Source organism: Polyodon spathula, chromosome 26 (genome assembly GCF_017654505.1).
Source record: "Polyodon spathula isolate WHYD16114869_AA chromosome 26, ASM1765450v1, whole genome shotgun sequence".
NCBI lineage: Eukaryota > Metazoa > Chordata > Actinopteri > Acipenseriformes > Polyodontidae > Polyodon > Polyodon spathula.
In genome coordinates, this window is record NC_054559.1 from 877689 (window position 1) to 891254 (window position 13566).

Consider the following 13566-nt stretch of genomic DNA (forward strand, 5'->3'; position numbering starts at 1 on the left):
GTTTATGGTTAGGTTAAGAGTTAGGGTTAGGGTTAGGTTAAGAGTTAGGTTTATGGTTAGGTTAAGAGTTAGGGTTAGGGTTAGGGTTAGGTTAAGAGTTAGGGTTAGGTTAAGAATTAGGTTTATGGTTAGGTTAAGAGTTAGGGTTAGGGTTAGGTTAAGAGATAGGGTTAGGTTAAGAGTTAGGGTTAGGATTAGGTTAAGAGTTAGGTTTATGGTTAGGTTAAGAGTTAGGGTTAGGGTTAGGTTAAGAGATAGGGTTAGGTTAAGAGTTAGGGTTAGGGTTAGGTTAAGAGATAGGGTTAGGTTAAGAGTTAGGGTTAGGGTTAGGTTAAGGTTAAGAGATAGGGTTAGGTTAAGAGTTAGGGTTAGGGTTAGGTTAAGACTCAGGGTTATGTGTAAGTACACATGTAACTATCCAATTCAGACCTTGCAGGTTAGCGATGTTCATTAAATAACTGTAAAAATGTAAGTCTGACACATGGATATGGGTGAAATAGATGTAAGGTTATCAAGCCGTTAATATTAATCATATGCAAAAAATATTACCAGTTCATTGACCACCCAAGTGATCCGGAAATTGACATTAAACCCTGCAGACCCGCAACAGTCATTGTACAACCCGCAAAATACAACTTCTATGTAAGATCACTGTTAGGGTGATTGTAAAAAAAAAAAACAACTAAAAAAACCTGCAGTTTGACATTATCAACATATGATTGTATGAACATTCCATTCATGGAGAAGTTATTAATTAAAGTTGCAAATTACAGAAGTTTAAATTAACCAATATTGTTGCTTTATTTTTTCTTGTATTGATTCTAAATCTAATTTTAATTTAGGTCAGATTAATCATTGCCCCCCCACACAAAATAGAACGTGACAACACAAGCATGCACGGAGTTCTACAGGACGTGTGCTGGGGGCTGGGTGTTTAGTTTTAAAGAACAAAACACTTCCATTCGTTGAGAGAAGAAACACAACTGTGTAATCTTATTGGCGGACACGTCATGGGGGCGGGCACTTCAATTAATTTATAAATAAACCTCGAAACCGAAACGGTAACACGCTTCTGGAAACAAGCAGGTTTGAGGAGAGGTACAAACGGAAGCAGAAGTACTGTGTATCATTTGTGAAGGAGGGTGGGCTGTTTGCACAAGAATTATCACGTGACTGCTCTTTCCAAATAGTTTCTGTCATTATTGGCATCACAGAACACATGCAAATAAGAAAACTAAGTAAAACCTGCAGGGATTGAGAAAGCAAGTCTTTATCTGGCTCCGGTTGAATAGCTATCATCGTTGTTTTACTGCTGATCAGCAGTTATCAGGACGCTCAGCGACGGATCAAGTGCTTTTTTTGTGAACTGAATTTCCAAAGCTTACGTATGCTTTTTGAAGACCTCTACAAGAAGTGACCGCAACTAACGAGAAAAAAAATCAGATGCTAAAATACTGAAATGTTTTTTAAGAGCCTCAAAAGCTTCTCTGTGGAGCTGGAGGCCCCCGAGGACGCGGTGTTCACCCTCGGAGAGATGGTGTGCGGGAAGGTGGTTCTCGACCTCGGCAGGGAGATCAGGGTGAGGTCGCTGAAGGTAGTTGGTAGTGGCGAGGCGACCGTGCACTGGATCCAGAACCGCAGCGTGGGCGTGAACATCGTCTACAACGACTACTCGTCCAGCCAGACCTACTTCAGAAAGCGGCTCCGTCTCATCAGAGGTAGGGGCACTTGTCAGGAGTTAACTTTGAAGCAGGTGCCATGTCAAACCAGGAGGGGATCTAAAGAAAAAGCACACCGTCATCTATTTGCTGCAAGCTGTACCTTTTGTAGTTGTATAACGTTGCATTGGTTTATCCTCTACAGAAAAACATTGTACATACCCTTCTAAAAGTTCCCCATAGTAAACGCATAGCATTGTAAAGCGCAGAGGGTTGTGGTCAGCTATATTGAAGAGCATGGCAAATCTTGAGTGCTATCGCCCCCTTTTATTTGGTAGTAGTGCAAACATGTTAAAAGGAGAGATGGACTTTAAAAACATATTTTAGTTATTTGCTTTTTAAAATGTAATGTCCTGAACATTTTTTAAATACAAAGCTAAACGTTGTTGCTGGTACATATCACTTCCTTTGCTGTAGGCCACACCATTTAATTGCAGGCAGATATATGTATAGTATTCTATACTAATCATTTCACCCAGGTTAGCAAACAGTGATATTGACAGTACTAAACTTATGACCCAGGGCAACTACTCCTAAAATCAACATGTTTTAAAAACAAATAAGAACTTTTATTTCTAATGGAAAGATTGTTTCGCTTTAGAAATCGTGAACAGCAGAGATCCTGCTGAAGTTGTTGTCTAACTACAACAATTATCCCAATGGGGAAGCAGGGCTGATTGATTCTGCAGATTGGATTCAGCTACCATGACTCGCTGGTTACCACTGTTTTGAACATATTTTGTCCACATGTTCATATAACTCGCTACACAAAGCAGGCTTTGTTTCTGTAGCTGTCCTTTGAAAGGGAAGTTGAAGGATCAGCCGATTTGGAGTTTCTGACTGCCAGGAAATGCCGGAGTTTGCAGTTCATAGAAATATTTATTTAAGCAGTCGGACTGCAATCTAATGTTTGTTCTCTTAAGTAAACCCTCTGCTTTCCGTTCCAGTCTGCAAAATTTCATTAAACAGAAATGTGTGTGTTTAACAGCTTGGGCAAATTGAAACACCTTGTCAGTTGGGTATAGCTATGCCATTTACACAATAGTCATGCAATGGAAGTCCTGTTTCGGTTTTGTATTTTCAGAAAAGTGTTTAGGTAGTGCTGAGAGGAACATGGGTTTGTCATGCTTGAAGATTATTTTAAAATATCAACAAATAGCTGGAAAATACAGATTGTACCATATTGCAATTCATGAAATCTTATGGGAGTCAAATTAATCTGATACCCCTCAATCTATTAATGAAGAGAGGAGCACTCTTCAGTCTGTACAGCAGAGTGTGTCTTCTTTATTGCAGATGTAATGTATGCATTGGCGTTACAATATCTTCTACTAGGAGTATGGGGACAGGAGTGTGTGCGTGAGAGTGAGTGTGTGTGGAGCTGCAATCCTCCTTCCCCCAATCCTCCAGTCCAAAGGTGTCAAATACAAAGTTCATGGCGCCTGGGCAGATTTATCCAGTATTTATTTTGTGTATACAAAGAGTGAGAGCAGTGTTAGTGTGGTCTCTGTATCATCCACATTTACATTACACAACGTCATATTCCCAGGAGCTCTTTAAAGAGATTTGTGTTTTATTTTACCACCTTGCAGTTATCACTGCACCTTGAACCAACCGAAACAGACTAATAAAAAAGTATCATGTGTTTATGCCCTGCAAAGCAACACAACAACTTGGCTAGGGGTGGTGTGGGTGGGGCCGGTGTTGAGGTGTCTGGTGAAATCGAGATTACAGCCAAGCACGTAGTCCCTCAGTAGCCTAGCAAGCCTAAAGCCCCACCCTCAGATACGGGCGTCACAGTGGTGCTTCAAACAGAAGGGGACATTACTTCAGGGCTTCCTCTAGGACATTTCAAGACACACGATTAATGCCGTCTTACCAGCAGTGGCATTGCATTTGAGACACGCATTGCAACCCTGCTAAACTGGTTGGTTGTGTGGTTGGGTCCATTCTGATACTATTGCCGTATCCAAGTACCCCCTGTGGTGATGTCATTACCACCTTCCAGTCTCCTTTGACTCTCAATATAGAACCAAGGCGATGCCTACTGGAATCGATCTAGTGTCTGATGAGATGATAATAGACATCAACTAAAGACACTTACCCATGGATTAGAGTGTACAGTAAATGCAGGGTTGTGTGGCGCCATCTTGTGGTGAAATTAGCACAGTACACTTAAATTTGTATTCCTCTACAGAAACAAGAGGCTTGCCTAGATGATGTGTTCAGTGTGGTAACTGCATATGATACGCTGTTTTAGAATACACAATGGTAAACTGATGTCTATTGTTGTGTCGCTAGGTCAAGTAGGTAAAATAGAGTATTGCAACGAAAAAGGATGTAAAGTTGGTCAAGAACACGAGGGACTCTCCTTTACCTTTGTTTGAAACAGAGCTGCGCATTTGACTGGAGTATTTCACACATTCAGAGTCTTAACTGACGGTCATAAGAGCGTTTTGTTTCTGCTGCGCTCTGGTAATATTGTAATATTTGTGTAATTAACTGTTCGGGCATACAAACCACAATGCACTACTTAAAAAACCAAAACCAAAAAAAAAGCGTGAAAAAAGTGTTAAACGTTTATAAAGCGTTGTAACCTGTAGCGTAATGGGATGAAAAAATATTTTTTATTATCGCGCATGAAATATGATAATACACAGAGTTTTAAAGATGGGCTGCCTATTATCTGACAAAACAAAAAGCATAACATGCATTGTTCTTTTGAATGACACCAATATGCCTGTGGTTTGCGAGGTTACGGTTTAACGTCCGCTGTACCTACCTGTCAGCCGTGATACAGGTTGAGGGCAGGCGGGCTGTCTGTGTCTTTGAAGAGGGTAACGAAACAAAGACCGAAAGAACGTATATCGTGTGTGTAGTTGGACAGTATCTCCACAAGATGGCGATCTTGCACACAGTGGAACCTCCTAAGAAAGAGAAGACAGTAAACATGTTTTTAATAAGCTCAAGACATTGTGTGAGACGCGACACGGAAGGGGACACAGCGTTCTTTTATACATAATACAGCCTGGGAGAGAAGAAAATGCAAACTTGTTTTTGATTGTATTTTAATAAATTCAGTTATCCTGCGTTCCATCTATCTCGCTATCTATCTATATAATTTATTACAGTACAATGTTGAACGCGTTTTACTATATTGCAACGAAAACATGAACTAAATTTATTTTAAATCTCATTCAAAATAAAAATGCACGTTAATGTATGCATATAAATGATAAATACCGGTATTAAATATTGGCACGAGTTTTCAAACTTTTCTTATAATATTAAGCAAAACACCACTGCAGACTATTGACTCGGGAGTTTTTATGCATGCATTTCCTCAAAGACGAATATAAACTTTTAATACTAAAAGCTAGTTTAAACGGGGACACAATAATTAAGAATATGTGGTATAATGCAAGTTTTGCAAAATAATATCACGTCAAATAGGAGCATGCTCAGTGGGCTTGTTTTGTTCCAAACCTGGAAGCATCAATCACCTTGACCAAGCCGAGCCCTGTCGCTGTCGCCACGCCCTCTGAAGATGTTTATTAGCCAGCAGCAATCTCATGTTGCCTGTGATTGCCTTGCATATATTAGCAGCGGCCCGCCCCCTGAAGTCGTGTTAAAGGTACTTGGGGGAAGTCCTGATCTGCACTTCTATAGTCTTGTTTTGGAACTTGAATGAGAAGTTAGTGTCGACTTGCATACAGAACCAAGGAGAAACCCGCGCGCTACCTGCTATTAACCCAAAGATGATTTTCGACAAAGTAAAGAAGTTCGACATTGTATTCGACTCCCCCGAAGTCGACTCACTTCCTGTGTTCAGCAGCGGCGACGTTGTGTCCGGGAAAGTGCTGCTGGAGCTGGACACGGCATCCAAAGTGGAGTCGCTGAAACTGCACGCCGAAGGGTTCGCCAAGGTCCACTGGACCGAATCTCGGAGTGCGGGCTCCAGCACAGCGTACACTCAGAATTACTGCGACGAGGTGGAGTACTTGGACCGGCGAGAAACGCTCATGCAAGCAGGTCAGTGTGGTTAGAGATGGGTCGGGTTAAAGAGTTACACGACTGGATAGAGAAGCTAAATCTTCAACTGATCTGATCTAATGTATTCTATCTATATAGCTGCCATAAAAATACCGTGACAACTTGGTAGGCTACTAACAATTAATTACTCATACAGTGTGTAATATAAAAATGATATGTACAGACCACATAGTTGTACTAAATATCTGCGCCAATGGTAGCTAAGGTATGCGATTTACTTTGTTACCAGCCAAAAGTATTTTTTATGTTTATAAACACACGTGGTTTCCGTACACGTTTTGAGGTTGAGTGACAGGCAACTGAAACAAGCTTACCTCATTGTCTATATAGGCTAAATATAAGCAGACTTCACTGCACTAACCCTAGTATTTAAAGGTGACATTCTGCATAGTGCTGTCACGATTAGATGGCAGAGAATATGTACCCGAGTGCTGTGTGGTCCACTTCGTTCGGAGTGTCAGTTGGCAAACCAAACTGCTGCCCCACACCTGTGTCACAGCAGCAGCGATCAGGCCTCATGTTCTAGTGTAATGTTTGGTGAGGCTTGCATATGGACTTATTATATATTTTTTGTTTTGGTAACAAGGTCACGTGACTGCCTGCACTTTACAATTGACCATGTAGAATGCATTATCAGCTGATCCTTTTTCAGGAAGAAAACAAGTGGGGGAGGAGACGCACACACTACCATAATATGTTACAAATAAATTCACAGTGTTTTTTGCCCTTGTGTTTTCAGATAACGGGGAGCTGACCGTTCTGCAGGCTGGAAAGCACGAATTTCCGTTCAGCTTCCAGCTTCCTGAAGAGTAAGTGTTCCCAAAACTTCATTCAGAACTCTGTTCTCTCTCTGGCTTAGCAGAACTACAAGAAACACCAATGGATGCGACTATAAGAAAGTCAGCTTGACCAACGCTAAAATGTGAATTCTAAGGTGCTGTGTGCCTGGAAAAGACAAAAGAAAAATTTAACTAGGTCTTTCTCCTTTTTCAGTAGAACTCTGGTGACCTCCTTTGAGGGAAAGCATGGCAGCATCCGATACTGTGTGAAAGCAAAGCTGCACAGGCCCTGGAACACGGTGAAGAAAATAAAGAAGGAGTTCACAGTGATCGAGCCCATTGATATCAACACGCCAGCATTACTAGTAAGAGGAAATATATATGAATCTACCATTAGTGGCAAGTGAGTGATGACTGTGGTTGGAGTGGGAGTCTGTATAGTCAATGCACTGTCCTTTACTTCTGCTTGTCTGATTGACTTCAGTAGTAGAAGTGAGGCCCCCAGGGCTGTGTTCCCAGTTTCAGTCCATAAATTGAGATTTGATATCGGATTGCACTACGGTTCTTTTTATGTATTGTTTTTTTCTGTTCCTCTTTGACAGGCATCTCAAGCTGGCACCAAAGACAAAATGGTGCGGATTTGGTACCGTAACCTGGGGCAAGTTTCCCTCACTGCCAAGATCGACAGAAAAGGCTACACACCGGGTAAACAATAGCTCTCTCCATTTGTGCTTGAATATGAAGCTTCAGGTGGTTGCTGTGTGACCAACCCTAAAGAGATGTTTTGTTGAGGGGGTGTGTTTATTTCACTCACAGGATGCCTCTTGTGTTTGTGTGTTTCCAGGTGAAGTGATCCCAATCTTTGCGGAATTCGACAACTGCACCCACCGCTCCGTGGTCCCAAAGGCTTATATCACTCAGACTCAGACCTTCATTGCCCGCGGCACCATGAAGCAGAAGAAATCCGTTGTGGCCACTCTGAGCGGTGACGCGGTCGGAGCACGGAAACGGGAGACCTGGCATGGGCGAGCCATCAAGATCCCTCCCGTGGGGCCGTCCATCCTGCAGTGTCGCATCATCCGCGTGGAGTACACGCTGCGGGTACGAGCCCCACGCCAGCGAGAAGCGCTGCACTGCTGAGCTCGCAGATAGGGAGCTAGGCTTAGCACTGTTTATACGAAAGGGTGAACTGATCATAAACAAGCAGGTGCTCCTAATCCTGCAATACTCACACAGTACCCAAAAGGTTAAAAACATTTCCATAAAACCCAGAGTTATCGGATTGTTGCCATATAAAACTGAAGTGTATAATACAAGTTTGGTGACCCTAAAAACTATTAACAATGAACTTATTAATAGAGAACAATGAACTAAAGAGAAACTCCCTGAGTTATAAGACACATGCGCACACGCACACACATATTTGTTAGTAGTATTGTAATGAGTTTTTAATGCAAATTGCTTTCAGACAAACAATTAAAGATTTTTTTTATTAGTTACAAGCCTATATTCCATGTAAATGGATAACAAGCAATTCTACTCTAGAAAAAAATGAAGAAAAATCAAGACAAATAACACAGATGTTACAGATGATTCCTGTCCAAGAAACAAAACAGCATGGCAACACATTACAACAAGGCAGACTATATATGCAATAGAGGAGATAGCAGCTCTAATGGCTGCTGAATGTTGAGCTGTTGCCTGGTTCTTGCAGGTGTGTGTGGATGTCCCTGGAACCTCCAAGCTGTCCCTGGAGCTGCCCTTGGTCATGGGCACCATCCCACTACACCCCTTCGGCAGCCGCACCTCCAGCGTGAGCAGCCAGTACAGCGTCAACCTGGAGTGGCTCCGCATGGCCATCCCTGAGCAGCCTGAGCGTGAGTAGTGCCTCTGATTCACCTTCCTGCAACTGCGGCTTCCTTCATTGCAAACCGCAAGCATCAGAAACTTGCAGGGAGTTTTGGCGAACGCCTTCTTCAGTGTAACTTTGATATTATGGATCCGTTGTTTTCTAGGATTGTTACAATGTAACATTTAAAATTAACTACTTTTTTGTTGCAGGAGGAAACAGTGCAGTTGTGGTTTATAATAGTTTCTTGCATTTTATAAAGTTTTTATATTCGTATATTCTTTGCAGCTTGTGTAAGGTGTCCTTGTTTCCCCCCCTCAGCTCCACCAGATTACTGCGCCATTATCTCTGACGAGGAAGCAGAGCGCAACATGTCCCCGCCTCTGATAGAGGAAGACTTCACGGGGGTCCTGCAGCGCCCCTTCTTTGCCTACGTGCAGGAGTTCCGTTACCGCCCCCCTCCCTTCTACTCGGAGGTGAGTGGCTGAGCATCCATACTACCTGTGGTCTGAGAGGGTGTGTTACCAGTTGTGCCTGTATGAAATACGAAACTCGAAAGAAACCACTTGCACATAAGGGAGTAGTTGGATTATTGTTCTGTATTTTCTTAATGGTTTTATACTGTCTGTATAGTGATACTGTTATTTCCTTTGCTTCGAGATGTAGCCCCAGTTGAATCAAGCTGAATTTTTAGAATGAAATTCACCTGATTTGAAATAAATAAGAAACGGAAAACATGAATTGAAAAACTTGAAACCAGATGAAGACGTTTGAGACGCAACTTTGTTGTCAACTTGATTTTAGTCTTTAGAATGTATGATTTTAAATAATAATCTATTTTGCTTCTTTAAATGACAAGATAATGCATACAAATATGAAACCAGGATGCTGGCCCCATAATATAGATTTCAGACTCTGATCTAATTTCATTGTATTAGTGATGGTAATAACCCTCCTCTCTTTTTCCAGGTTGACCCCCATCCTCAGACCCCCAACATGAGGCGACGCTGCATGACATGTTGAACAGCACGATGTGACTGAATGGAGGTGATTTTGCCTGGATTCGTTATCCAGAGACTCGATTGAAGTCCCGAAGCGTATTTTGCTAGGGGGCGTGGTTGAAGAATGTGTCCGTCCCCCTGCCCCCCCGCCCCCCCATTGCATCTCCAAGGATTGGAGCGCGGGTGGGATTTGGAACTGGATGCCAGGAAAACCGTAAATCTGCATCCACTGGTCTCCCGCACACAGCTCTGGTGCTAGAAAAACTTAACAGTGATACAATGCAGACTGCAGAAGAAAAAAAGCACATGCTGTTTGCCGTTCTGTGGCATACAAGGATGAAAGTAAAATCCTTCCAACCATAGCCTGGGAGAGAATCTGGATTCTATCATATCAGCCTTTCTGTTTCTACGCCCATGCAAGAAGTGGGACTTTCGCTGCACTGTAGAAATCCGAGTTCTGTGATCTGTGGTACACTGATCTGTGGTACACACTAATGCAAAGCCTTCACCTCATAGATATGCAACCTTTCAGGAATATGCAGAATGCCAAAAACAATATGTTAGGGAGACAGAATTTTAAGTTGCTTTTGTTTGTTTTTATGAATCCAGCTTCTCATGGACGATGCATAGCCAGTTGTGTTCTTTATAGGAGTGTACAAGCAGTACTGAGAATGAGACGTATAAATATATATGAACCAGGCACCAGTACTTTATATATAACAAGAGCTTTTACTATGCTTGAAATGTTAAAACAAATAACCAAAGAAGCTAAACTCTTTCAGGGGGTAGTGCAGGAGGTTGGGAATCCATTGCTTTAAAATATAGTTCCTCCTGATTTTATTATCTGAGCCATCCTGTTTGTGAATAAGTAGTGACTGATTATTACAACACATTCCATAATGTAATAGAGCGGTCTTTCAGTTCCCATACTGTGATGGAAATGGAACGGTTGCCCTGTGTTGGTGTGGGAGTGTAACACAAGACAGAGCAAATACAAAGATTGTTTAGATGTTTTGTAAGTAGTGTTTACACAAAAAGGAGTCAATGTCTCTCCAAAGAAATTGTGTTCAGTACCTGTTTTTTTTTTTTTTTTTGTGTATGTTTTGCTATACATTTTCTAATAAATAAAAAAAGAAAAAATACCAAAAGAAATACCTTTCTTCTTTATCTGCGAGATGTATTGTTTTCAATTTACACTCAATATAAGGACGGGAGACTCCTCTGTGCACAGAGTAGTGAGGGTGTGGACCGGGTTACCTAGTCATTCATGTTGATGCTGTGTCGTTGGGGTCCTTGTAAGGCCTGACAAAGATCAAGCAGCTCCTGGGAAGCAGACGAGCACTGACGGGGTAGATTACCTCCTTCTGTTTGTAAATTGGGTTTCTGCTAATGAACTTGAAGCATTTGAATGATTTACAAAACCCTGTCCTACAGTATGAATTCACTGCTTATGTGCAACTTAAAGTTGTTGGCCATTGCCCGTAACCCAATGTATCAGGATTGTGCGACACATTCAGCTCTGGCCAAAAGTTTTGTATCACCCTACTATTGAATGAACTAATTTTGCTTCACAAAGTCGAATGAAACCTGCTGAAAAATTTTATGGTAACCTATTGAATTACACACCGCTTTGTAGTTTCCATATACTTAACAAAAAACTGACAATTAAACAAATGTGACATTTTGAAATCTAACATGAAATACTAAACTACTATTATGGATTCTGGTAGACTTGCAATATAATTTTGTAGTTTCTCTGATTTACATGAGGATATATATATACACACAATTTCTTTTAAATTTTTTTTATTTTATAATGTCTCAATCCTACAATTTCAAGCTAAGTTTTTGGCCATAGCTGTTTATAACTATGAAACTACCTTTTTACACCTGCAGAGTGTGTATGTAGGTCATGGTGGTCTATCTGCTCATGACAGAGCTGTACATGCTGAATTGGAGCTGCTGTGCCGGGTATATGACGCTGTGTATTTCCTGGTAAGTTTGTTTGTGATGATGTCAGAAGCGCCACCCCCCCCCCCCCCCCCCCCTGCTAGATGAGGAGTGATGTACTCCGAAATGAAGGAATAGGGAACTTCCACAAGGCTCAGGGAAGGAATAGGGAACTTCCACAAGGCTTGCTTCTCAGAACTGAGACACTGCGTGCCAGCTTTTCAAACAGCTCATAAATAAGGTGTCTGACTCTTCTAAATAACCACTGGAATAAATAAATACACATCTTTAGTAACCCTAACTGAAACAGATGTTATATATCATGTGTATATAGGTGACCTAGGAACTGCAGTAATATCTGAAAACATAGCTTGCAAACAGACCTGGTGTAGTAGTAGATATCTATTTTGTCAGCTAGAACCACATTAAGCCAGCCTTTCTAAACTCATACTTCAGAAAGGCTGCCTGCTTTCTAAACTAACCTTTCTCAATACTTATTTCAATGTAAACACAGTCTACAGTAAGTATACAGTGGAGGAGACTATTCACATGTGTCACGATTACGCCTTTACAAACGTCTCGAAAACCGCTTACCTAACTATGATGAAACTGGCTAAGGGCAATATTTAGCACAAGTTCAAGCAAAAGAGGTTCTCTTTAATGTGTGTATCGTAGTACAAGCTTACAGCTTCAGCAGAAAATTTGAGGAAATATTAGAGCAACTCACCAAAAAATCAAAAGCATATAAATTCTAGTAAGAAAAAATTGTTCACTAAGACATCCCTAAAGTACAGTACACACAGAAGAGATGCTTAGAGATGCTTTGACCTAGCCAGCATGTAAAACAATCTCACAAGAGTACACTTTGGACATGACTCGTGGCCAATAATATCCACTCTGACACAACAATGCAGCTCCTGTTCTCATTGGTTCAGCACAAACCACACCAAAGTTAGTCCAGCCCAGTGATCGAAAATGCTAGCAATTCCTGCACTTTACAACACAGTGGTCCTCATTAGAATGCTGCCCAGGGTCAAACCCAGCCCTGGGAAAAAAAGACACTACCTTTAAGTCATCGTGCATGGGCTGTTAGGGTTACAGACCCAAAGCACTTGAAACAGATGACAAAAATCAGGGAGAAAATAATTGGGCACTCAAAAATAAAAAAAAAGTAAAACAACTTAGTAAATGCACATTTTTTGGCCGTCACTTGCAGGTCAAATTCCCATCTTCTAGACCCTTGTTGTTTGGGTCCACCCTTGTCTGGCCATGTCTAGTATTCTTGTGGGGTATTACATATGCTTTATATTGAATATTTCCTCTAGCAAACACAGAGATCCAGTGCAGCCTCTTCACTATGATTGGCTCCTGGGCTATGTCTTGTAGCTTCCATCTGGAGTATCAACTTGCTTCTCTACCAGCACCCCCTTTTGCTGAATTCCTCTCAGCTTCTGGGAATGCCGGTGAATCTAGGAGACTCATATCACTTACTGCAAGCTCTCTGTTCCTCAGGTGTGCTTTAACCTGAACCAGGAATAATCACGGCAGTGAAAACAAGCTTTTAGGAAGCAGATGAAAATAAATAGCTCCCTTAAATAAATACAGTAACAGATGGGGTCTTCTTACAGTATTTTGACGAGGAGCACAGAAACATTGCAGCTCCAGAATGGGTCTTGAACTGTGTGGAGGCCATGTGAATCAGCATTCACTGCCCTGGCCTTATGGGATCTGATCTCAAGGGAAGTGTGCTGCTTGACACGATCAATTACACAGTCCTGGTATCACTATACCTGCCTGACATTGACCCCTACTTAGTAATGGAGACACATTTTTCTGGTTTAGTGCCTTCCTCAGTCCCCTATAAAAGTTTACCAAAGTAATTTTGCATTTTTCCCATGCTTTTCCCATAGTTATATTATGCTTTTACCATGGTTTGCCTATGTGCTTTACCATACCTCTCTGGGCTTTACAAGGCATACCTATGCTTTAACATGCTTTTACTGTGCTTTATGACACTTGACTATGCTTTTACTAAGGTCATTGCTTACGAGTCTGTGTTATTTTGATTTTTGCAGGAGAGACGAATGGCTCCAACATATCTGATAGCACTGTTTGATTAGCTGTGCTATTTCTGAAAACTGTTGTTCAGTGACTTGTGCTAGTTTGAGTGTAATCTGAATATGGAAAAAATCCCTTTCACAGCACATGGCTTCAGA

The 13566-nt window shown here is 41.5% G+C and overlaps 1 protein-coding gene across 4 annotated transcripts; it reads left to right on the forward strand.

Annotated features, from left to right (window-relative positions):
- The first annotated feature begins 914 nt into the window (after positions 1-914).
- On the forward strand, positions 915-10542 carry LOC121300584 (arrestin domain-containing protein 2-like). Of its 4 annotated transcripts, none has more exons than XM_041229176.1 (8): positions 915-1718; positions 6511-6580; positions 6768-6915; positions 7153-7255; positions 7395-7651; positions 8265-8427; positions 8721-8875; positions 9369-10542. In XM_041229176.1, exons 1-8 carry the CDS (start codon positions 1460-1462, stop codon positions 9420-9422), a joined length of 1209 nt encoding a protein of 402 aa, XP_041085110.1. In that variant the 5' UTR covers positions 915-1459; the 3' UTR covers positions 9423-10542. The 4 variants fall into 4 exon arrangements, with proteins under 4 accessions (XP_041085110.1, XP_041085109.1, XP_041085108.1 ...); XM_041229175.1 differs by having other exon boundaries at positions 918-1718; positions 6765-6915; XM_041229174.1 differs by lacking the exon at positions 915-1718 and adding an exon at positions 4919-5750.
- Positions 10543-13566: the final 3024 nt, after the last annotated feature.

Bases quoted from the DNA above. Each gene is read 5' to 3' on its own strand.
- LOC121300584 (XM_041229172.1), top strand. From the start codon at position 5,477: ATGATTTTCGACAAAGTAAAGAAGTTCGACATTGTATTCGACTCCCCC. The intron at 5,751-6,510 runs GTCAGTGTGGTT...TTGTGTTTTCAG, and splicing joins AGAAACGCTCATGCAAGCAG to ATAACGGGGAGCTGACCGTT. The intron at 6,916-7,152 runs GTAAGAGGAAAT...CCTCTTTGACAG, and splicing joins TCAACACGCCAGCATTACTA to GCATCTCAAGCTGGCACCAA.